Source organism: Penicillium citrinum (genome assembly GCF_028827155.1).
Source record: "Penicillium citrinum strain IBT 23319 chromosome Unknown utg000007l:1.0-2040159.0:1.0-2041076.0, whole genome shotgun sequence".
NCBI lineage: Eukaryota > Fungi > Ascomycota > Eurotiomycetes > Eurotiales > Aspergillaceae > Penicillium > Penicillium citrinum.
The window spans coordinates 47,303-67,537 of NW_026622692.1; the positions used below are offsets into that span (position 1 = coordinate 47,303).

Sequence of the window (20,235 nt, forward strand, 5' to 3'; positions counted from 1 at the left end):
TCCCATCAGACAATAAACTAGCACGCCGCATTGGCGGTGATAATACCAGTAATAGGAGTACTATTGGGAAAGAGAAGTAAACTTGAAGTCATTCAATCGTGATGCATGCGCTCGGCAATCAGCTTCATACAGGGATACAAAAGAACCGCTTCTCCAATGAGGTCCAGATAGTACCCTATGCCAGAGTCTCCTGATGGCAGGAGATGCGCCATTCTCCATCTGATGCCTGGCTCCATGTTGTTGATGAGGTAGCTCGATATTGTTTGGTACCTCTGGTTGCGAAGACCTTACATGTGACGATGCCAGCCATCAGATCAATGATGATGGTCCGCACCTCATCCAGTTGATATCCATCGAAGCGGTGAAATGGAGGTTTTAAGGCATCTTGGAATTTTTCATCATCTTCGAGCGTTATGATACCCATCTTTGGGAACATCAGATTCGCATCTTCATTGCATAGTTTCCGAATGGCCGGCGCGGGATCGGCCGAGGTGAGTGCCGTCCAGAGAGCACGTTCCTTGTTGTAAAGATCTTCGCGAATTCGATCGTGGATTGAAGGCATTTTGAGGACGATAAGGCGAGGGGACCGTTAGGATCTTCTATAACAAAATGACAAACTCCACGCTTTCACTATCAGTCAATATGTACGATACCGTGATTTGATGCCAACGACAAACCTACCAAATATCACCGAAAATAATGAGATATTTAATATCGAGGTACTAAGAATAAAGTAGAAGTTTTTCTCTCATTCTCTCCTCATCTGCGGGGATATTCCAATTATTACTGTCTTTTAATGAATCTGGCTCTTCCAAGAGTTGCATATATTAAAATGACGTCACGGAATGACGTTAGGGCTAAAATCCGCTGATCAGCGCATCTTCGCCTTGTCGGAATCTTTTTTGTTTGGATGAAATCCGTTGTGGATGAGGATTGGATCGATGAATGGTCAACTTGCTGGACTGTCAAGCGCCTTTGACGTGCGTCATGCCCCACACTGGAATTCTCCCCTACTGTAATTTCTCCAAAGTCTTTGAGGTGCCACGGTGGCTTGAGCCCGCGCGTCATCAGATGAGGTTGATTCTGTACAAATGACCAGCTTCAACTTCACAGCTGTGAGTCTCAGTTGACTTGAAAATAATAACACAAGTCTATTATCATCACAATGTGATTATCATAGTCTGTCTGATTAACTATGTTGTTGAGTTGAGTCAGCCTAACTGATCTTGGGAAGATAGTATGTGCTTACTAGTATGAAAGATCTGATGCTGATGATATGATCATTCGCATGGCATTATTCGCACCGCCATCATTTTACACATACTGTACTGCTACATATACATGCATAGTATGGTGTAGAGTAGATTTCATTTGCGTGGATCAACTTCAAAGGTTGATTGTGGGTCGCCGGCAGGTTTTTTTTTTTAAAAAAAAAAAAATCCCTGCTGAAAAGGTACCGAACCAACAATCGAAACATAAAAGCTAACCATATTTTCGAACATTGGCGACACTCCTAAAAACAGAAATTCAAATAAAAATAGAGATACAAGGAATGCTTATCTTGTTTCGCAATCAATGTCGAGGCTACAAAATGCGGTGCATTATCGCGCGGTGATCTCCACAACAACACACCGTAGTGTATCTAGGCAACCATAATTCAGCCTCACACTGGAAGATTATCTTGATCTCGATTCTACCAGGGACATATCTGGAGAGATTCTCTTCAAGTGGCCGAGTTTATCGAGCTGGGCCGACTCAGTGCCAATCGGATGGCCAACATCGCCATCGAGCCCTAAATCTCGTCAATGGGAGTTATCGCTGATCTTTGCTTGTTGTGGCTCAATCTCCACTTCTATCGGCGAAACCCTCGATGTTATCGCGTATCATATCATGAAGATTTTGCGAACGGCGCGGCGGCTCCTTGCTAGAGCATTTTAAACAACCGAGGCCCCCCCCCCTATTCTTGGGTCAAATTCTCAATTACAAACTCTTCGATCCTTTCCGGTGTGAAACTTGTTTGATTTTTCCGGTCAATATGCTGTCCTACAGGACTCTGATCGCCTCGCTCCTTGGAGCTAGCGCGTTATACGGCACTGTTTCGGCCTCCGGCGTGCAGACTGATAAGATCGCCCCCAAGGTGTTCATTGTTTCCATGGTATGTGTTTCATGACAGTCAGATTAGCAATGTTTCTTTCACTAATTCGTCATTCAGTTTGAACCTGAAGCAGAGGCTTGGTGGAACATTCCTGAATTCAACCTATTGGCCCACAACATCACCGTCCCTGGCTTGTCGACAACTTATCCTGACGTCCACTGCACTGATAATTACGATGTTTGCCAGCTGATCACCGGCGAAGCAGAGATCAATGCGGCCGCAACGGTCATGGCTGTCGCTTTCTCCCCCTTGTTCAACTTGACTCAGACCTACTTTTTGGCTGCAGGCATTGGTGGTGTAAATCCCAAACGCGTCACCACCGGCTCTGCAACATTTGCTCGTTATGCTGTTCAGGTTGCTTTGCAATATGAGATTGATCTTCGAGAGCTTCCTCACAACTATTCTACTGGATACATTCCTTATGGAGCCAGATACCCCGATCAGTACCCAAGTCTTATCTACGGCACTGAGGTTTTCGAGCTCAACGCAGACCTTCGTCACATTGCCGCCAACTTTGCCCGCCGTGCAAACCTATCGGACACCGCGACTGCAAAGGCCTATCGAACAAACTACAAGACTTCAAGTGGAATCTACAAGGCAGCCACTTTGCCCCCCCACTATCGTGGAGTGTGATGTTGCTACTTCCGATGTTTATTACAGTGGTAAATTGCTCGCAACAGCATTCGAGAACACAACAAAGGTTTTGACCAATGGCACCGGTGACTACTGCTCCAGTGCTCAAGAGGACAATGCTACCCTTGAGGTTCTTGTGCGCTCATCGCTCAACAAGCTCACCGATTTCGCCCGCATTATCGTGATGCGGACTGCATCTGACTTCGACAGACCTTACCCTGGAGCCTCGGCTATCTATAACTTGATTGACTCGGACCAGGGTGGCTTTGAGCCAGCCCTTGAGAACATCTATCGTGCCGGTATTGAAGTCGTCCAGGGTATTCTGAAAGGATGGAATACCACTTTCGCCGCCGGAGTCAAGCCGAACAACTACATTGGCGATATCTTTGGAACCCTTGGAGGTACCCCAGATTTCGGTCCTGGCGTTGACCAGTCCCTCGAGGAGAGCGGTGCGTACAAGAAACGGAGCTTGAACCGCTTTGCCCGTCGTGCGTAAATATTGAAGGCGAATGAAAGCCGTCTATGTGAATGGCTGGTGGTAAATATGGAACTATACAGATTGGAACTTCCTTGTACTAGTATGTCTTAAACTTCCCAGTTCGTGTACTACCAGGGTGTGTATATTTTCGACCAAACGGCCCTGTTTTATAGTATATGGCTGCATTCACTGGAATAGATCGAGGGGGAAATAATCCGCAATTGCCTGATACCCTACCTCGTTGGGATGGAGATGATCGCCCGAGTCAAATTCGTTCAAAAGTACAGTCTGATCTTCTGGATCGCGCAACACGCGGTCAAAATCAAGTACAAAATCAAAGGCTTCATCATTTCTGATGAAGTCGTTCACCCTTTGCCGAGTTTTCTCTCGTTCCGCGTTTGAATAAGGCTGGGTGTAGTTTGAGCTAGCACGTGTACCAAAGGGAGAAATTGTGGCCGCTCCAAAGGATATGCCAACTGCTTGCACTCTCGTTGCAATTTGTCGGAAAGCAGTGATTATTTGATCCCCGATCTCAGCTTGAGACTTGAAGTCGGGCTCTGCAACTCCAATGTCATTCACGCCTTCAAAAATCATAGCATATTGAACTCCAGACTGGGCTAACACATCTCGGTCAATACGGCTGACAGCATTAGGGCCTAAGCTATCATGTAGGATCCGGTTTCCACCTGCAGCCTGGTTTAGAATTGCCACCTTTGGTATGTTTTTGTCTTGGTTAATCTTCTTTTGAACCAGGTCCGGCCACCTGGTCTTCTTAGTGAGTTGCAATAGAAGAGGTGAATCGAGCTCTGAAAGGAGTAGTAATATCATCTACTCACCGGTTATTTCTATTCGTCGTGCTGCCTCGGCCATCTGTGATACTGTCGCCGACAATGGCAAAGGATCTTGTCTCCCTGTCGAGGCGCCCTTCTACTGCACTGATGAAGTACCTGTTGTCCAAATTAAAGATAAATATATGATTGAATCACCATCATAACCCACCAATATCAAGTCACTCACCAATGTTCAATACTTTGAACAGAATCGCCGGTCGTTAAGAGATCCTTTTCACCAACATGGTTATCAAAACTGATGAAAGATGTCGTTCGGCTTCCTGGGTGACCAGTGATGTCGAAGCCATTTTGTCCATTCTCAAGGAAAATATCGATCACCAATATCGACTGGGCTTGAACGGAAAATTCAATTGGATCCGACACGGCTAAACCGCCGCTTGGGATGGAAATGCCTGACCGTTCACTAAATTGTACCTTTGTAGTAGACCCAGATTGAATGGTACTAGAACCTGCTTCATTTCCGATTGTTCGACTAACAGCCACACTGGAAATATTCAGGTTATTGACGCCAAATGCATTAGATAGTCGAAGACGAATTGTTGTTGATTCCAGGCCAACCTGGACAGTTTGGCGGATGGTAGTGTTGTAAAATACTGAGTCGGAACCATTCTATCCAGCTTCGTTAGTACTATACGTGACGATGACCATCATAGTGCCCTCAGCTCTGTTTTCTCTGTCCTAGAATGGCATACACATACGAAAGGTGTCGGTGGCAGGTTTGCAGGCTCGACTAATTGAGGCATTGCTGTCCAGATCCCAACCCAATGCCTGTCATCATTCAAATCCTTCCTTACTTGAATCTCTCCGGATATAGGCAGTGGTGAGGATGCCACTGGGCTGACAACCAGCCAGAGGGGGATCAAGAAGGCTAGTATCCAGTTAAACATCATCTTTTATACTATTCCACCAGCTCACATGTGTTATTCTGGCCAAAATTGAGCTCAACGTTTCTTTTCTCATCCGGATGCCTTTCATTTATACCCTTGAAACCTCTATATTATCGGCTAAAATGGATAAATCCATACAATGTTAACATATCCCCGCATTTCATCGCTTTCTTTTGCGGGGGAATCCTGCAGAAGTAGATCTTCTCACTACTGACATCAACAGTCATAGTAAACTCTTCTTGTGTGAGAGTGAACCCTTTTAGCCCATTCTCCAATTAGTATATCGTGGTGACCATGAATGACTTGTACTACACACACTAGTTGTGCGTCAGCAATGCATTGGTCTCCACTGATATTTCCGATAGCCCCGATGACACCCCCTCTTCGCCCAGATTGACAATATCAACTTTCTTGCGTTTCCTATATTTGTGCCAAATATCTTCTTTCTGTTTCTCTCCCTATTAACAAAAAAATGCTATCTGTCATTCAGGCACAAAAGACCGCTCTCATTACTGGTGCCGCTTCAGGTGTCGGGTACGCCGTAGCTAAGCTTTGTCGTATTAAAGGGATGCACTTGGTGCTGCTTGACATCGACCAAGACAACCTCACAAAAGCTAAGACGACGTTATCGGAGCTCAATCCTTCTTTGATTACCGAGGCTTATGTACTTGATGTGGCAGATGCGGCTCTGTGGAAAGAAACAACTCGCAAAATCACCAACGCCGTCCAGGAGATTGACCTTGTTGTGTTGAATGCTGGAAAGGGATATAAGCCCGAAGGAGCCGACTCCGGTCGTCTGAAACCCTGGCTGGATGGAAACTACTGGGAAAAGGTTTGACTCTCTCCGTCTATGTTTTTACTTTAGGTCAAAGATCTATTTTGACGCGCTTTTGCCCCAACAAGACCTTTGATACCAACGTTCGAGGCCCGCTCAATGGCTTAGAGGCTTTGCTCCCGGTCCTAACGGACCCAAAGACCAAAAGTCCCAAATCAATTGTCATCACGGGCTCCAAACAAGGCATCACCAACCCTCCTGGTGCTGGTAATCCGGCATATAACGCATCCAAAGCGGCCATTAAGAATTTGACCGAGCATCTCGCCTTTGACTTGCGCTCCGATGCGGCTACCTCGCATATCTCTGTGCATCTTTTGATCCCAGGGTGGACATGGACGGGACTTATGGGCAATGTCGGGCCGACGAATGAAGCGGAAATCAAAAAGCCGTCCGGGGCCTGGTATCCAAGCCAGGTTGCTGAGGAGCTGGCGAAGGGGTTGGAGGCGGGGCAATTCTATATTGTTTGCCCGGATGGGGAAACCGATCAACCCCTTGATCAGGCCAGGATGAAATGGGGTAGTGAGGATGTTGTCGAAGGACGACCTGCTCTCTCTCGTTGGCATGAAAGCTGGAAGAGCCAAGCCGAAGAAACTATTCAAGCCGACGCAAAAGCTCGGAGGGTTCAAGATTCATAATTCGGTAAACAATAGCACAACTCAGAAATAAAGATAGTTAGTTACCCTTCGTATCCAATTAATAAACAATTTAAACGCACATGGCGTATCTTGGCTTTTTTTTCTACCCCCTTTCGGGCACCTAATTAGGAAGAAGGTGAAGTGTCTACAATGGCAGAACGAGGAAATTCACTCTGTTTTGTCGTGAGTAACAATGAGTCATGAAGGCTCATGAAGAGTTGAAGATGCGATTGGTCGGCAGTTGATTTGTAGAGAATAATACAAACAGAATTAATCGTATTCGGTCGCAGATGATCTCAATGGGCTGTCGATGTCGACGGCTATAAGAGTAGTATATACTCCATCGCATTATTCCTTTCAACCTCAGCCTCCCATTCAGAGTTTTGATCGATGTTTGTAATGCAATCCTTGCATTCTCTTCATTGTAAGTAATAAGCAACTGCTTTCGAAATATTCTGCCTCATGCCTCTATGATGATATGATGATACCTATCACTCGCCGATATGATCCTACCGGATTGCTTAAGACCGGCAGGCCCTTGATTCCACCTGGTTCTGAAATAATCATTCGTTTAATGATTTTCACATCGAACGAAGCACTGTGAATATGACAGTTTTGACCCTAGACAAGGCTAATTGTTGAATAGATTCCGAGGTTGAAGTGGGTCAAGTGTGGAGTTTTTCCCAGGGGCATCACTTGTACATAACCCCAGTATGTATGTACTCCATGCCAGTGATGATACATGATTGTACCAAAGGAGATAGAATAGATAGTCAAGCAAAGGATGATTCCATCGGTTTCCGCTTTTCTCCACCACATCTCCCTTCGTCTAACCCTCTTCGGTTCAAAACCTGCCCGACATGACGAGGATTGACGGTCAGGATGCAACCCTGATGACCGACCGCAATCGGCATTTCCAACCAATTCCCCAGTGGCTGAATGCACGGACACCAAAAGGCTAAAAACTTGACTCAGTTCGTGGTTGGTGTGCACATAGTACAGTAGAAAAGAAAAGATCCATGAAGGCACTCGAACATACTTGGAAGAAAAGAAGGGGTGCATGAAACAGGATGGCTGGTATCAGCACACGTATCATCCCCCTTGGGTCCAGATTATGCATGTTAATCTCCTTCTTCGAAACATTCCGAGAACATAAAAAAAAAATAAAGAAAGATAGATAAACCTCAATTTGACAAGTCCGTATCCCTCGGCAAAAGACTCAGATAAGCCCAGTGGATGCAACTGCGCGGCCCAAGTCCGACTGCGATCGGCGGTGGGTTTTTCCCCAGGGCTTCATCGGTTGATGCGGAGAAAAAGAGGCGTGGGGGTGTCATTGAGAAATCCCCAAGATGCAACATTCTTTTTGGAGCAAGGAATAGCATGATAAGGTCTGATTCACCCATCTGCTCAATGCTTAGGAGTGCTGATTCCCTTTGCTTTTCTTTCTTGTTTCCTTTCCTTCATACTTCTGCTTTCTCTTCTTCTTCGCTCTACCACATAGTTGGACGACCTAGACGTATATCTTAAAGAGAAGTCTTCTTGAAGATATTCCTTTGTCCCCCCCCCCTTCTTGTTCTCTTCTCTCCCTTCTCTTCTTGTCTTTTCACGATATGAGCCACACATCACAACCGTCGCTGGACGACACGACCAAAAAGACAGCCACCACTGGAAGCGTTGATGAACCTGATAAGCTGCAAGGATATGCATCAGCCCCCGGTGTAGTCGACGAGGTCACTCGTGTAGTTGATCATAAAGCCGAGCGAAGACTATGTCGTCGATTTGATATTCGACTTCTGCCAATTCTGGCTGTGATGTGTATGACAATCCGAGCTGAATGGCTGAAAACATTGGAAATATATGACGAGAATCTCTTGACTAACTCATCGACATTCCAATCTTTTTATAGACCTCTTCAATGCCCTCGATAAAGGAAATTTGGGCAATGCCGAAACCGATGGTATGACCAAAGACCTCAATTTCAAGGACAATCAGTATAATCTTTTATTGTCGATATTCTTCGTCCCCTTCGTTATCTTTGCACCTCCGTTTTCTATGCTCGGCAAGAAATTCAGTCCTGCTCGCGCCCTGCCCGTCTTGATGTTCTCCTTTGGCTCTTTCACCTTGTTATCCTCTGCTGCTCATAACTTCGGAGGAATCTTTGCCCTACGTTGGTTCTTGGGTATGTCAGAGGCGGCATTCTTCCCTCTGGTCATTTACTATCTTACTACATTCTATCGTCGTGGTGAACTGGCTCGACGACTGGGTGTCTTCTACGCCGCTTCCAATATCGCCAATGCTTTCTCTGGTCTCATTGCATTTGGGGTCTTCCAGATCAAGGGTTCCAGTTTACCCAATTGGCGCTATCTTTTTATTATTGAGGGTGGTGTCACTGTCCTCTTCGCCATCTTCGCCTTCTTCTATTTGCCTCGTAGTGCAGCCGAGGCTACGTTTCTGAACGAGGAAGAAAAAGCACTCGCTTTCCACCGAATCCAAGTTGATTCTTCTGCCGTTGTAAACGAGAAATTCCGATTTCGCGAAGCTCTTGGAATCTTCAAACATTTTTCCACCTATGTCTTCCTCTGCATTGAAATCTGTCTGGGTGTTCCGCTACAAGGGGTGGCTCTTTTCATGCCCCAGATCGTGGCTCGACTGGGCTATCCAACAGTCAAGACCAACCTTTATACTGTGGCCCCGAATGTGACTGGCGCGGTCATGCTATTGATCCTGGCCTTCTGCTCCGATTATACCAAATTGCGTTCTCCTTTCATCGTTCTGGGCTTCCTGCTCACCTTTTGCGGGTTCACAATCTATGCCTCCATTGATGACGTTCAAAATCAACTGCAGCTGGCCTACTTTGCCACGTTCATGATGACCTGGGGTACCTCGGCGCCTTCTGTGATGCTGAGTACATGGTATAACAATAACATTGCCCATGAGGGTCGTCGTGTGTTATTGACCAGTATCGGTGTTCCCTTGGCCAATCTGATGGGCCTGGTAGGTAGCAACGTATTTCGCGAACAGGACGCGCCCAAATATATGCCAGCATTGATTACGGTCATGGCTTTCGGAGCGACCGGTGCCTGTTTAGCAGGACTTTTGGGTCTTTACATGTGGTTTGACAACAAGCGACGAGATCGTATTGACGGGGTGACTATTCGCGCCCGCGATATCCCAACCGAACGCATGCGTGATGGTCCAGCGTCAGCGGAATTCCGATGGTTCCTATGAGCCAGAATATATGCGAGACGAGAAATGTATGTAAATTCGTCATAATGAATTGCCAATTATGTATAGTCCAACCGAGTCCCACGTCATTTTGTCCCACGTCGATTTACCCCCAAGAAATCCCCCGGACCCGCTGGGGAACCGGGGAAACTGGAGACTGAAAGGCCCGAACGGGGAAGCCCGTGAACCTTCGTACATTCTCCGGATGGGGGGGGTATTGTGTATGTACTAGTTGGCTGGAAGATACGTTTAAGCGAAAATGCGAGAATCCTCCACCTGGGCAATTTCCAGGGCCCACCATTGATCCACACGGCATGGCCCAACGTGGAGGTGCTGTGACTGGAGATTGATCATCGGAGATGGGGCCGATGAAATTTAGTCCGAGACGCAGATAGCCTGCGGATGAAAGGTCATTCTTAACTGGAATTCAACCACGGACTGATTTTGCGGTCTTTTTCGTGTTCGGTGGTTGTACAACCAATTGGCCTGCAGATATGCACTCGTTCACCGCTGGTCGAGAAGGGGATCGTCGCATCTGCACTGGAGTGGGACAAGCATGATCGAAAAAACAGAACCAGGATTGATTTAAAGGCGAGTACAATCTGTGTAATGAGGGGCAATTTTGATTTTCACTTCGAAGTTGACAAACACGGGAATATCATTGTGTCATGATGTCGAATCCCGGTCAAATCTCTCCTTTGCCTCCAGTCACTCGGCACATTACTGGTCATAATGACGCCGGAAAAGCCATTGTGCAGTCATCTACGCCAGGAAACTGGAACTCCTATGAAGAGAGCCAGATGGCCTTCAATGTGGTTTACACCACGTCGGAATTTCCAGCAAATTTGAATGAAGATGCGGATATTGCTGCCCACGAGAAGGTCCAACAGTCGGGTCAATTGGGATTGGTTAATCCAAAGGGCACGGTTTGCCGCATTGTCGATTTCGCTCCGAACAACACATGTGTCGTCCATAGAACACAAAGTCTTGACTACGGGATCGTTCTGGAAGGTGAGGTGGAAATGGTGGTTGAGGAGGGTGACCCTGTACGAATGCGCCGTGGAGACGTTGCCATTCAACGAGCCACGATGCATGGCTGGAGAAACCCCAGTGAGACCGAATGGGCACGAATGGTATTTGTGCTTCAGGATTGTCAACCTCTGACAGTAGCTGGTAAGCAAATGAAGGAGGAGCTGGGAATTGCGGCCGGCGTGCTCAAACCAAGTGGGAATGACCAGTAATGTACGGAGTAGCTGGTGAATATTCAATACAAAGGACTTGTCTTGTGCTTTTTCTGATTGGAAGGTCGAAGTAGAATAGTACCTTAAACTAAGTCTATCTTTCGGTATTTCTTTCATCCTGTGGAGAATGCGGTCTCTTTACTGGATTTTGATCACCACTTTACCGAAGTGGCTGCCGCTCTCCACGAACTGGAAGGCTTCTGGGGATTGCTCAAAAGAGAAGACGCGGTTCACAACTGGTCGAATCTGGTGTGCCTCATAGAACTGGATCATCTCTTCAAATCTATCCTTGGGTCCGTTGATGATACCCTTTAGGGTCACTGTCCGCCGCAGAGCGAGAACGTTGACATTCAATCGGTCATCTTCGGGGTCCATTTTCCCAGAGACATAGCCAATGCAGTCAATCAAGCCACCAAAGGCGATACAGTCGAAGCTTTTACGGAGAGTTTGCGCGCCTCCGGTCTCCAGAATGATATCTGCCCCGTGATTATCAGTATATTGCATCACCTCAGTTTCCCAGCCGGGCGTTGTGCGGTAGTTAATGGTATAATCGGCACCGAGCTTCTTAGCTTGCTCGAGTTTGGCATCGGACGAAGATGTAATGATGGCTAGGTAGTATTAGCTATTGACCATCTCCAAACATAAATAAATCTCTTGTATACATATGACAAGAACACTCACCTTTGGCACCGGCAGCCTTAGCAATTTGCAATCCCGAAATAGCCACGCCTCCAGTACCTTGAAGAAGAATATACTCTCCCTTGCCACCATTCTGGCCCAATGGTCGCATTCCGTTGATAGACATCCATGCAGTGACCGCTGCAATCGGTAATGTGCAAGCTTCCTCATCGGACAAGTAACTCGGGGCTTTGACCAAACTGTGTGCAGGGAAGACACGGTGTGTTGCGAGGACACCATTCAACGGTAATCCAAGGCTTCCGGCGAGCTCCTTCTCGGTCACTTGTCCAGTTTGGTGGTCAGGCAAAAATGTCGACAAGACTCGATCTCCCACTGTCCACTGCTTCACATCAGATCCGATCGCAGTGACGATTCCGCACATATCGGAGCAAGGGACGATGGTGGTTTCTTGGTTGGCGCTTTTGTGGTGCGTGTACTCACCCTTGGTGACTACAAGATAATCCGTACGCGTCAGTTTATGGACCTAATCATGAATTTCCTTTTTTTATACTACTCACCTTCCACGTCTCGATAGTTGAGACTCACAGCATGAATCTCCACGAGCACTTCACCAGCACCGGGCGAGGGCATCGGAGCCTCTTCATGGCGAAGACTTTCAATGCCTTTCAAAGGCGTGACCCATTGTTGAACCGACATGATTCTAAATGATATGAATACAAAAAAAAGAAAGAAAAAAAAGTGTATATTCAAAAAGTGTGAAGTAAAAATGGAGAAGAAATGAGGGACTGCCGAGGTCGAAGTTGGTCAGTGCTTTGTCATCCCAGCACTTATGCAACTTTTTAACTTCTTCAACTGCTTGAAATACAAATAATTTCTAGATTGAGGAAATATAAAAGGAGTATTTATAAATAACTACACTACTACCAGCTTATACTTCTCTATTGATTCTTTTTCCTCTGCAATTCTGCATAATTCTGCATAACCGCGAAATTTTACGGTTGTGCCAGTGACGTATTTTATATCCGCGTTAACTCCGTCTCATATATCACTCTTCTTTCTTTCTTCTCTTCTTCGTTCTTCTCTTCTTCTCTGTCCCTTTTCTTTTCGTTGAGTTATTCACTTTCTGCTCTCTTCCACAGCAAAATGACAGAGCAAACCCCTCTTCATCATTCTTCAGATACCCCAGGTCAGCTCCCAGCAGCCCTAGATACCCATCCTTACTAACTTAAACCAGCTCATTTCCTCCATTCGCCTCTAGGAGAAGACTCTCGTCTCCCGCAGATTATTAGCCACAGGGGTTATAAAGGAAGTTTCCCAGAGAACACTCTTCTGGCAATTGACGAAGCAGTAAAAGCGGGGACTCATGCTTTAGAGTTGGATTTACATTTATCGCGGGATGGCGAGGTCGTCTTGTCGCATGTGAGCTCCTCCGACCTTGAACGTCAAGGCAGACAGATGATTACGTTTGCTCATTCTCGCAGGACGCGACTCTGAAGAGATGTTTCGGTGTGAAGAAGAAGGTGGTGGACTGTGATTGGACCGAGCTGAAGTCTTTGCGCACGCTGATGCCCAGTCACGAGCCAATGCCACGTCTAGTTGATGTCTTGGAATATTTACGACAACCCGGTCGCGAACATATCTGGGTTCTTCTGGATATTAAAGTATGAGCTAAACTAAACTTCAAAAATGGAGCCCATCTGTGGTTGCTAATGACTCGACACAGCTTGACAATGACCCCGACACAATCATGAAACATATTGCGCAGGCAATCGAATCTGTGCCCATCCCCGCCATTGGTCCCGACTGGCATCGACGTATCGCTTTGGGTTTCTGGTCAGCTCGATACCTCCCATTTCGTGCCAAGTATCTTCCGCGATATGCAATGACCCTCATCTGCTTCGACTTGAGCTACGCTCGCCAGTTCATGCATGTACCGCGCATCTCTTTCAACGTCTCGCAGAGGATTCTATTGGGTCCACTCGGGAGAGGATTTCTCGAAGAAGCACGAGCCGCTCACCGGCGAGTTTATGTCTGGACTGTAAACGCACCCAATCTTATGCGTTGGTGTCTTCGGCATGAGGTGGACGGCGTCATCACAGATGAGCCGTCACATTATCGGCAGATCCGCGAAGAATGGGCGAAAGGGCAAAATGATGCATCGTCGATAAAATACAACATTTCCAAGGATAGACTGACTTTCTCGCAGCGTGCGCAAATCCTAATTGCCACCGTCTTTGTTGTGTGCTTTGGTTGGTTGCTCAGAAGAAGATATCTCCCAGCCGTGGAAAAGGTTCAATTCGAAGAGCGGAAACTGAGTTGAAAGCATAGCGCTGGTTTCGCGTCTTTATGCCGTTATGATCTAGGTTACAATTTGATTTCGCTTCATACGTAATAAATTTTCAATATTGGACTCAATTCAGGAGAAAGAAAACAAGTATATTTGTACACAGTCAAAGTAAAAGACGCCGCCATCCAGAACTCCGCACCGACAAGATATCCATTATTAACATATCGGCATGACCATGTCCCCATACAGACAATTCAAGAAGTAGGAACTTTGTAGAGACAAGCGAAAGAAAGAAGATACACAGTCCAAGTAGCTGCTCTGATTGAGAGCAGACGGGAACGAAGAAGAAACAAAATGTCCCTCAAGGGTAGACAATCTGTATGTGCAGGCTGCCCAATGTAAAATGAGCCATTAACGCCATAAGACTGCAGCCAGGAAAATAGGAAAAAAAATGGTATGAAGGGTATAATGCAATCTATGAAGCGAGTGGCTGTCCCGGAAGATTCGATCAAGCAGAATCTTTTGGGAATCCGAAGAATGAAAAATGAACAAGAAAGTAAGGAGCTCTCTAGCTAGCAGAGGCTCCAAAAAGTCGAAAGTTTGTAAGAAAAGTGTACCGGTGATACATCTCAGATCATCATCAGTTTGGTTGTTCGTCGCTCAGGGAATCTCCTAGCACCCCCTGAAGGGAAACGTGGGCCAGGACGGAGGCCTCCGTGTGATGGCACAGGTGAAGGAGGTGGCCGATACCCAACGGGAGGAGGTCCACGAGTCTGCGTTTGGGATAATGGGGATGCACCGATGGTAGGTCGCCGTCTACCCGGGGGTCCTGGGGGTCCTGGAGGGGGTCGGTAATACGCATTCGCTGCGCGATGTGCGTCTCGCTCGCAATAAATCCCGCCATTCCATTCGTAGTAGTCTCCGTTGAGCATAACATTGCAAGTTCGGCATTGCAAGCAATTGATGTGGAATCGACGGCGCTCTGGACGGGCACCGTTACGCTCAACAGTCTCGAGATATTCACCTTCAATTCCATCGTGGCAGATTGAGCACAACGAGCCATTGCGCTCATGGTAATGTTGAGCGCAGAATGGCTTGTTGTTGAGGACATAGAAGTCGGCTGTCTGGAAGGGCGAGGAGCATTCAAAGCATACAAAGCAGCCCCGATGGTATCGTCCAGTTAAGCGACCATCAGATGACGAGATGGACTTGCCAGTGATTGCCTCTCCGCAACCTTTACATTTGCCCTTCGACCTGGTCGCAGAGCGCGTTGGCGGACGGGGAATTGGTGTTGTAGCAGAGCGCTGCATTGATGGCTGGGGCGAAGGGGGTTCTGATGGAGGAACTTGAGGGGATTGTGGAGATGAAGAAAGACCTTCGTTCTTCTCCACTATCAGTGATAAGCCGCCCTTGTTGATGGCCGGGTCGGTGGGTGAATCAGGGCTAAAGAAAGCAGCTGGAATGGGCGGGACCTCTTCCATAGTATTGCGAATACGACCAGGGAGCTCCAGGATTGTTTGTCGCGTACGTGGCGGCAACTCCTTGACGAGGGGACTGAGGTTTAAAGGATCATTGGGTTTGAATTGACTGAAACTGGTATCGGATGGAAGACTCGACATAGAGCTACCACTGTTGGCTTCCGATGGAGATGATTCTGATGAGACTGAGCTCTCGGGCTTTTGTACCTGATCCTCGAGTCCCAACGCACGGGCGAAACTTGTCACTGATACCGCACTATGAGTTGAGGCGTCCGAATTCTTTCGAGGCAGATCGTTCTTAGGTGGTTCCGAGGCTGCGGTTGCAGGATGAAGATGATTTTGGGATGGCAGTGGGAAATCTTGCTCTGAAGTAGCCTTGGGTTCTGCAGGGGAACGTTCTTCGGGTAGGTCATGCAAGCCACTAGGATTAGTATTAGCTGAAATGCCAAAGTCGAATCCATTAAACGATTCATCGGCCTTTTCGCTCTGATAGGATGAATTCACAGATAACTGTGATTCCCGTGAAAATGAGGATTTGTTTGGTGTTCGTAGTGGAGCTGGTGGTAATGGCGGAGTTTCGTCGATATACTTGGTGAAGCCACGAGAGAAGCTGTTGGTCGACGACCTGGCAGTCGAGCTACCATAACGAGTGCTAGACAGTGAAGTGCGGTAACTGCTCTGGCTGACCATTGATTCATTCCGCTCGTGCGTTGATTCGGTTGGCTCGGGGGCTGGAGGCAACGGACTTGGGGGTAGTTGTACATTTTCGGGGACCAAATCAAGGCCCAGTCCATATCTTGAGGTTGGAGTGGCTGCCGCAGGCCGAGCTGGAGCATCCATGGTCAGCCCGTGAGAGCTCACGCGAGTAAAAGATTTATTCCCTGGCATGGGAAAGGAGAAGACGGAGTCTAGATTCAGAACGGAGTCATCATCAGGGGACGTCTGACGCGGCGAGGGCTGAACAGGAGACCGCGGTGCTGATGATGCTGAAAGAGGAGATGGCATATGTGAACCAATGCTGCTTGCTGGGGTAGGCACATTCGGCTGAAGAAATGCACTATCTGTGGAAAACGTCAGTCTATCATAGATCTTGTATGACCTTTTGCGCCGTGCCACATCTTCCCCCTCTCTCCCTCAATGACACTCCCTCTCAACTCAGATATTGCTTCTTATTGACGTACTTGCGATTGAAGGATCGATGCGCGGAGGAGCACTTCGTCCAGCTTTAATTGCCATGGCCGTGGTCAATCGGTCTGGCTCATCCAACCCCGCTGAGGGGGGAGGTGAAGGAATCGCTGTCACGGGGACTAGAAGCAATCGAGGGGCTATCAGCATCCACTGATTGTCTGATTGTCTGGCGCTGTTTATAGATCACATAGAATCTTACTTACCATGTTCAACATTTGCACAGGTATGGTCCCCCATGGCGGAGATTTCAACATTACAACCACAGTTGGAGCACTTGATCGTGGGCAAGAAGCCCGAATCCATGGTCGCCATTCTCGGGTCAATCGATGAGAATCATTGAAGTTATTTGGGCATTCAGCCCGAGTCTCCTCTAACGGGGCGGGATTCTATAGTCGTGGTACAGTTCACTCCGTACAGATGGAGATATTGATGGAGCTGAGATGGAGTAACAATACCCCAGGAAGTGATGAAAGTGTTCTGGAAGAACAGAAGAGTGTTAAAGATGTAAGAGAGTCCAAGTCCTGGTGGACCTTCTGATGGTGCACTAAAAAGTAGCGTCGTCGTAAGTGCAAAAGTGGGCAATTCAGGGGGGTTTGTCGTGCTTTTTTTGGCTGTTTTTTCCCCAAGCCGCTTCAACTTCCGCCTTTCTTGACTTTTTCTCAACTTCATCAATCCATTTCACTTTCATTATAGCTGCATCTTCAATGCATTAATTGTTATTCTTGTTCTCATATCATCCTCTATTATCTTCGCTCTCGCTCTTGCTCACGGATCACCTCTGCTCCAACACTCTCCCGCCCCGAGCCGATCGTCCAAAGGGGGTGGATCCATCATCATCCAACCGCAGTGCATTCTGACTGAACGAATGGGCGCGACCAAGGGTACTCAGCGGGAGATTTGACAATGTTCTCTCCACTTCTAGTAGTGCCTTGTCGTGCTTCGTGCGATCAACCGTGCACCATTCCCCCGGGGGAGGGGGCCAATCCTACTGTATTCTTGTACTGAACAGCTCTGGAGGGGGCCAATTGATTCTCGATTTGGCTCAAATTATCCCTGATGGGACATTCGACCGAAGCAATTTGGTTGTCCACCACAGTTCTGTTCTACTATTCGATACATTCACATTCACTGTATCCCCACCAACCATCCTTCGTCACACCTGGGGGCGTAATGAGGCGTGCAGATCGGAAGTTTTTGCTCTTTGGTCCCCCTGCAGTTCCTCAGATGTGTACGCAAAACTATCAAGCCACCAGTGGTTCCTGTCAGCCTATTCCCTTCTTCTTTGGCTTGTTTGTTGTTGATGTGTTCGCTTCCTCGTGGTCTCTTCCCCCTTGCTGCCACATGTGAGTGCGAACTGTCATCATCGGGGAGGGGATTTTAGGGCCAATTAAGATCCCTGAATTACGTGCTTCTCCAAAAAGGATGAACCAGAGTTCATTTTTGTAATTTAAGGAAGAACACACGCTAAGGCCGATTCCATGGCCGATATTGTCCTCCACGGCCTTATTTTCTTCAGGACATCCCCCAAGTTTCCCGCAATTGGCGCTGCAACGCATGGGTTGGCCATCCATGTGCCGAGTCAGTGCGAATCAGGACTTGGATCAGCTTTTCCTGTTCCTGCCGATCTGTGAAACGATCGCCACCTGTCAACGTTCAGCTTACGCTCCTCATTTTCAGGCACTGATCAAGTCTTACAAAGATGGATAGCCATGCACCCCACTACCATTGCTGGAGGTACGGCGTCGTTAGCCAACGCCACACCACACACAGTCCAGACCCCCTTGCGGATTCGCTGCTATATGACCGTAAGTTTCAGCATCTATCAGTGACGATCATGAAAAGATCCTTCCTATGTACAAGAAGTACTCCGTACTCCGTATACTCAACTTACGTCAACTTCTTGAGCAAATTTTGGAATCCCTGGGTCATGGAGGGAGAGTAATATCCGAGCCAATTCGTTGTATTGATTGCCAATTGCTAAAAATAAGTCCCGTTGATCATTAGCTCATCGTCTCCTGATTGACATGCAAATGCAAACAATTCATCAAATTAATCAAATTTGATGCCTGCGATTGCAATTCATCACGGCGAGCAAATCACTTACCATGCCAGGGACAATTGAAACGAATATCGGGAAAGCTGCCACCTATCTCCACCTCATCACCACCGACAAAATAGGGGTCAAACGATGCTGGTCGAGTCTCGCTCCACTGCTCAGTTTGCTTCTGTAAGTTCTCATGCACCGCCACTGAGCGGGGCCCCTCGCCAAATGAAAATAAAAGTACATCGGCGCAATGCGCAATTGCTTGATTTGCCCACGCGCAATCGCCAGTATCAGGGCCCAGTGCCGTGAATAAGGAATGAAGGGAACTGAAGTCAATATCAGGGGCTTGCTTCAAACTGAGGGCATTGTAAATCTCTTGCCGAAGTCCACTCCAATAAACCGCCTGACGAAGACTTGGAGTTGTCGTTGCAGAGGGTGGCGGACCCTGAATGAATGCTTTGGTCCCAAAGGAATGGCCACGAAGATCCGATCCCGCTAGTGGCACTACACGATCATGGTCAGCGCGGACTCCACCCTGCATTTGATGCACAGGGGACGGTTATGATAGAGTACTACGCAGTAGAGTACAACTGTCAATTCGGGGTGCAAGGATCCATCACTCACCATCGAATTCTTCCAGTAGACGTAGAATAACTGTTGCGGCAAGTAGATCATCATCCATAGTGACGCCATGATTATTCAAGGTCGGGATGAGAGTCTCGAGGCACATTTGATAATATTGATCGGACACATACGGATTGAAAGGCGTGGTGCAGCTCAAATGACGCGCCGATAGAGCCATCAGGGCATTGAATAGTGTATTGCAATACCGTGCTCGATAAGGGATGTGCAGAGCAAAGTGCTGCTGTCGATCTGTACAGTCGAACTGGAGTTCGCTCAATGTCAGTATGTACGATCACCCTTCCTGTTGACGCGTGGTGACAATCTCACAAATGACGCGATGCGGTCCACAAAGTGTTTCAGCAAGTATGCCTCTTCTGGGTCTCTGAGAGGCCAGCTCCGCCGACCTGATCGTAGCTCACGACCTACCCCTGTTGGGTAAAAGGAAGGAGTCCAATTCTCATCTTGGCTCGCTTGACCTCGTGGTCTTAATCGAACATTCCGGTGTTGGGTTTCTGGGTGGGTATCTGGCGAATGATGTCTGTCACCCTGGTGCAACTCTTCATCGGCAGAACCATTATTGAGGGGGAAATCCTTTTCATCCTCAATATCTCCATTGCCAGATTCTAAAACAAAATCCACTGTATTTCAAATTCTCGCGGTCAGCTCGATATTGCGAAGCTCCATTAGCGCTAGTTCAGAAGGCTCTCACCACGCGGTGGGGGCCGAACCCACACCTGGTTGCGTGGGAATCGAGTTCGCGGTTCTTGTCCCCTAGCCTGTCGAAATTGTGTTTCCTTCTTGCCTCGCACGCAAGTGCGGCCGGTCCGAATGCATCTACTGCATTGTGGTAGAATGCCGTCACCTGTGGGTTGGGGTAGGCGAAGTTATTAGCCCAAGGCTTGTGGACAAGAAACACCTCAAAACACACATTTATGGTGTAGTAGACGACAAGGATCACTGGATATTATGAGCAAAGTTGAGGTTGAAGAATAAGAGAGGGGAATAAATTGACCAGCATTTGATTTTGGTTGCCGC

General features: G+C 47.6%; 10 protein-coding genes across 10 annotated transcripts; 5 read left to right on the forward strand and 5 right to left on the reverse strand.

Annotated features, from left to right (window-relative positions):
- Nucleotides 1–175: 175 nt before the first annotated feature.
- On the reverse strand, nt 176–562 carry N7469_007682 (nuclear transport factor 2 family protein; the record flags this gene model as incomplete). The annotated part of the gene is made up of 1 exon (XM_056646600.1): nt 176–562. One exon carries the CDS (start codon nt 560–562, stop codon nt 176–178), a length of 387 nt encoding a protein of 128 aa, XP_056498151.1.
- A 1,473-nt stretch (nt 563–2,035) lies between these two features.
- N7469_007683 (purine-nucleoside phosphorylase) lies at nt 2,036–3,284 on the forward strand (the record flags this gene model as incomplete). The annotated part of the gene is made up of 3 exons (XM_056646601.1): nt 2,036–2,155; nt 2,213–2,777; nt 2,836–3,284. The coding sequence occupies 3 exons, from the start codon at nt 2,036–2,038 to the stop codon at nt 3,282–3,284; spliced, it is 1,134 nt and encodes a 377-aa protein (XP_056498152.1).
- A 168-nt stretch (nt 3,285–3,452) lies between these two features.
- Nucleotides 3,453–4,860, reverse strand: N7469_007684 (SGNH/GDSL hydrolase family protein; the record flags this gene model as incomplete). The annotated part of the gene is made up of 4 exons (XM_056646602.1): nt 3,453–4,029; nt 4,103–4,213; nt 4,284–4,726; nt 4,816–4,860. The coding sequence occupies 4 exons, from the start codon at nt 4,858–4,860 to the stop codon at nt 3,453–3,455; spliced, it is 1,176 nt and encodes a 391-aa protein (XP_056498153.1).
- A 616-nt stretch (nt 4,861–5,476) lies between these two features.
- On the forward strand, nt 5,477–6,474 carry N7469_007685 (SDR family NAD(P)-dependent oxidoreductase; the record flags this gene model as incomplete). Its single annotated transcript, XM_056646603.1, has 2 exons — nt 5,477–5,836; nt 5,908–6,474. 2 exons carry the CDS (start codon nt 5,477–5,479, stop codon nt 6,472–6,474), a joined length of 927 nt encoding a protein of 308 aa, XP_056498154.1.
- Nucleotides 6,475–8,084: 1,610 nt separating this feature from the next.
- Nucleotides 8,085–9,702, forward strand: N7469_007686 (putative MFS transporter; the record flags this gene model as incomplete). The annotated part of the gene is made up of 2 exons (XM_056646604.1): nt 8,085–8,289; nt 8,381–9,702. The coding sequence occupies 2 exons, from the start codon at nt 8,085–8,087 to the stop codon at nt 9,700–9,702; spliced, it is 1,527 nt and encodes a 508-aa protein (XP_056498155.1).
- A 665-nt stretch (nt 9,703–10,367) lies between these two features.
- Nucleotides 10,368–10,940, forward strand: N7469_007687 (cupin domain-containing protein; the record flags this gene model as incomplete). The annotated part of the gene is made up of 1 exon (XM_056646605.1): nt 10,368–10,940. The coding sequence occupies one exon, from the start codon at nt 10,368–10,370 to the stop codon at nt 10,938–10,940; it is 573 nt and encodes a 190-aa protein (XP_056498156.1).
- Nucleotides 10,941–11,078: 138 nt separating this feature from the next.
- N7469_007688 (zinc-dependent alcohol dehydrogenase family protein) lies at nt 11,079–12,275 on the reverse strand (the record flags this gene model as incomplete). The annotated part of the gene is made up of 3 exons (XM_056646606.1): nt 11,079–11,548; nt 11,622–12,068; nt 12,137–12,275. 3 exons carry the CDS (start codon nt 12,273–12,275, stop codon nt 11,079–11,081), a joined length of 1,056 nt encoding a protein of 351 aa, XP_056498157.1.
- A 447-nt stretch (nt 12,276–12,722) lies between these two features.
- N7469_007689 (glycerophosphodiester phosphodiesterase) lies at nt 12,723–13,899 on the forward strand (the record flags this gene model as incomplete). Its single annotated transcript, XM_056646607.1, has 4 exons — nt 12,723–12,765; nt 12,814–12,998; nt 13,061–13,240; nt 13,303–13,899. 4 exons carry the CDS (start codon nt 12,723–12,725, stop codon nt 13,897–13,899), a joined length of 1,005 nt encoding a protein of 334 aa, XP_056498158.1.
- Nucleotides 13,900–14,495: 596 nt separating this feature from the next.
- On the reverse strand, nt 14,496–16,844 carry N7469_007690 (LIM domain-containing protein; the record flags this gene model as incomplete). Its single annotated transcript, XM_056646608.1, has 3 exons — nt 14,496–16,405; nt 16,526–16,651; nt 16,736–16,844. The coding sequence occupies 3 exons, from the start codon at nt 16,842–16,844 to the stop codon at nt 14,496–14,498; spliced, it is 2,145 nt and encodes a 714-aa protein (XP_056498159.1).
- Nucleotides 16,845–18,044: 1,200 nt separating this feature from the next.
- N7469_007691 (uncharacterized protein) lies at nt 18,045–20,155 on the reverse strand (the record flags this gene model as incomplete). Its single annotated transcript, XM_056646609.1, has 7 exons — nt 18,045–18,175; nt 18,228–18,327; nt 18,424–18,509; nt 18,637–19,080; nt 19,201–19,462; nt 19,528–19,838; nt 19,933–20,155. Coding segments are annotated over 7 exons (1,557 nt in total), but the record flags the coding sequence as incomplete, so codon positions are not given.
- Nucleotides 20,156–20,235: the final 80 nt, after the last annotated feature.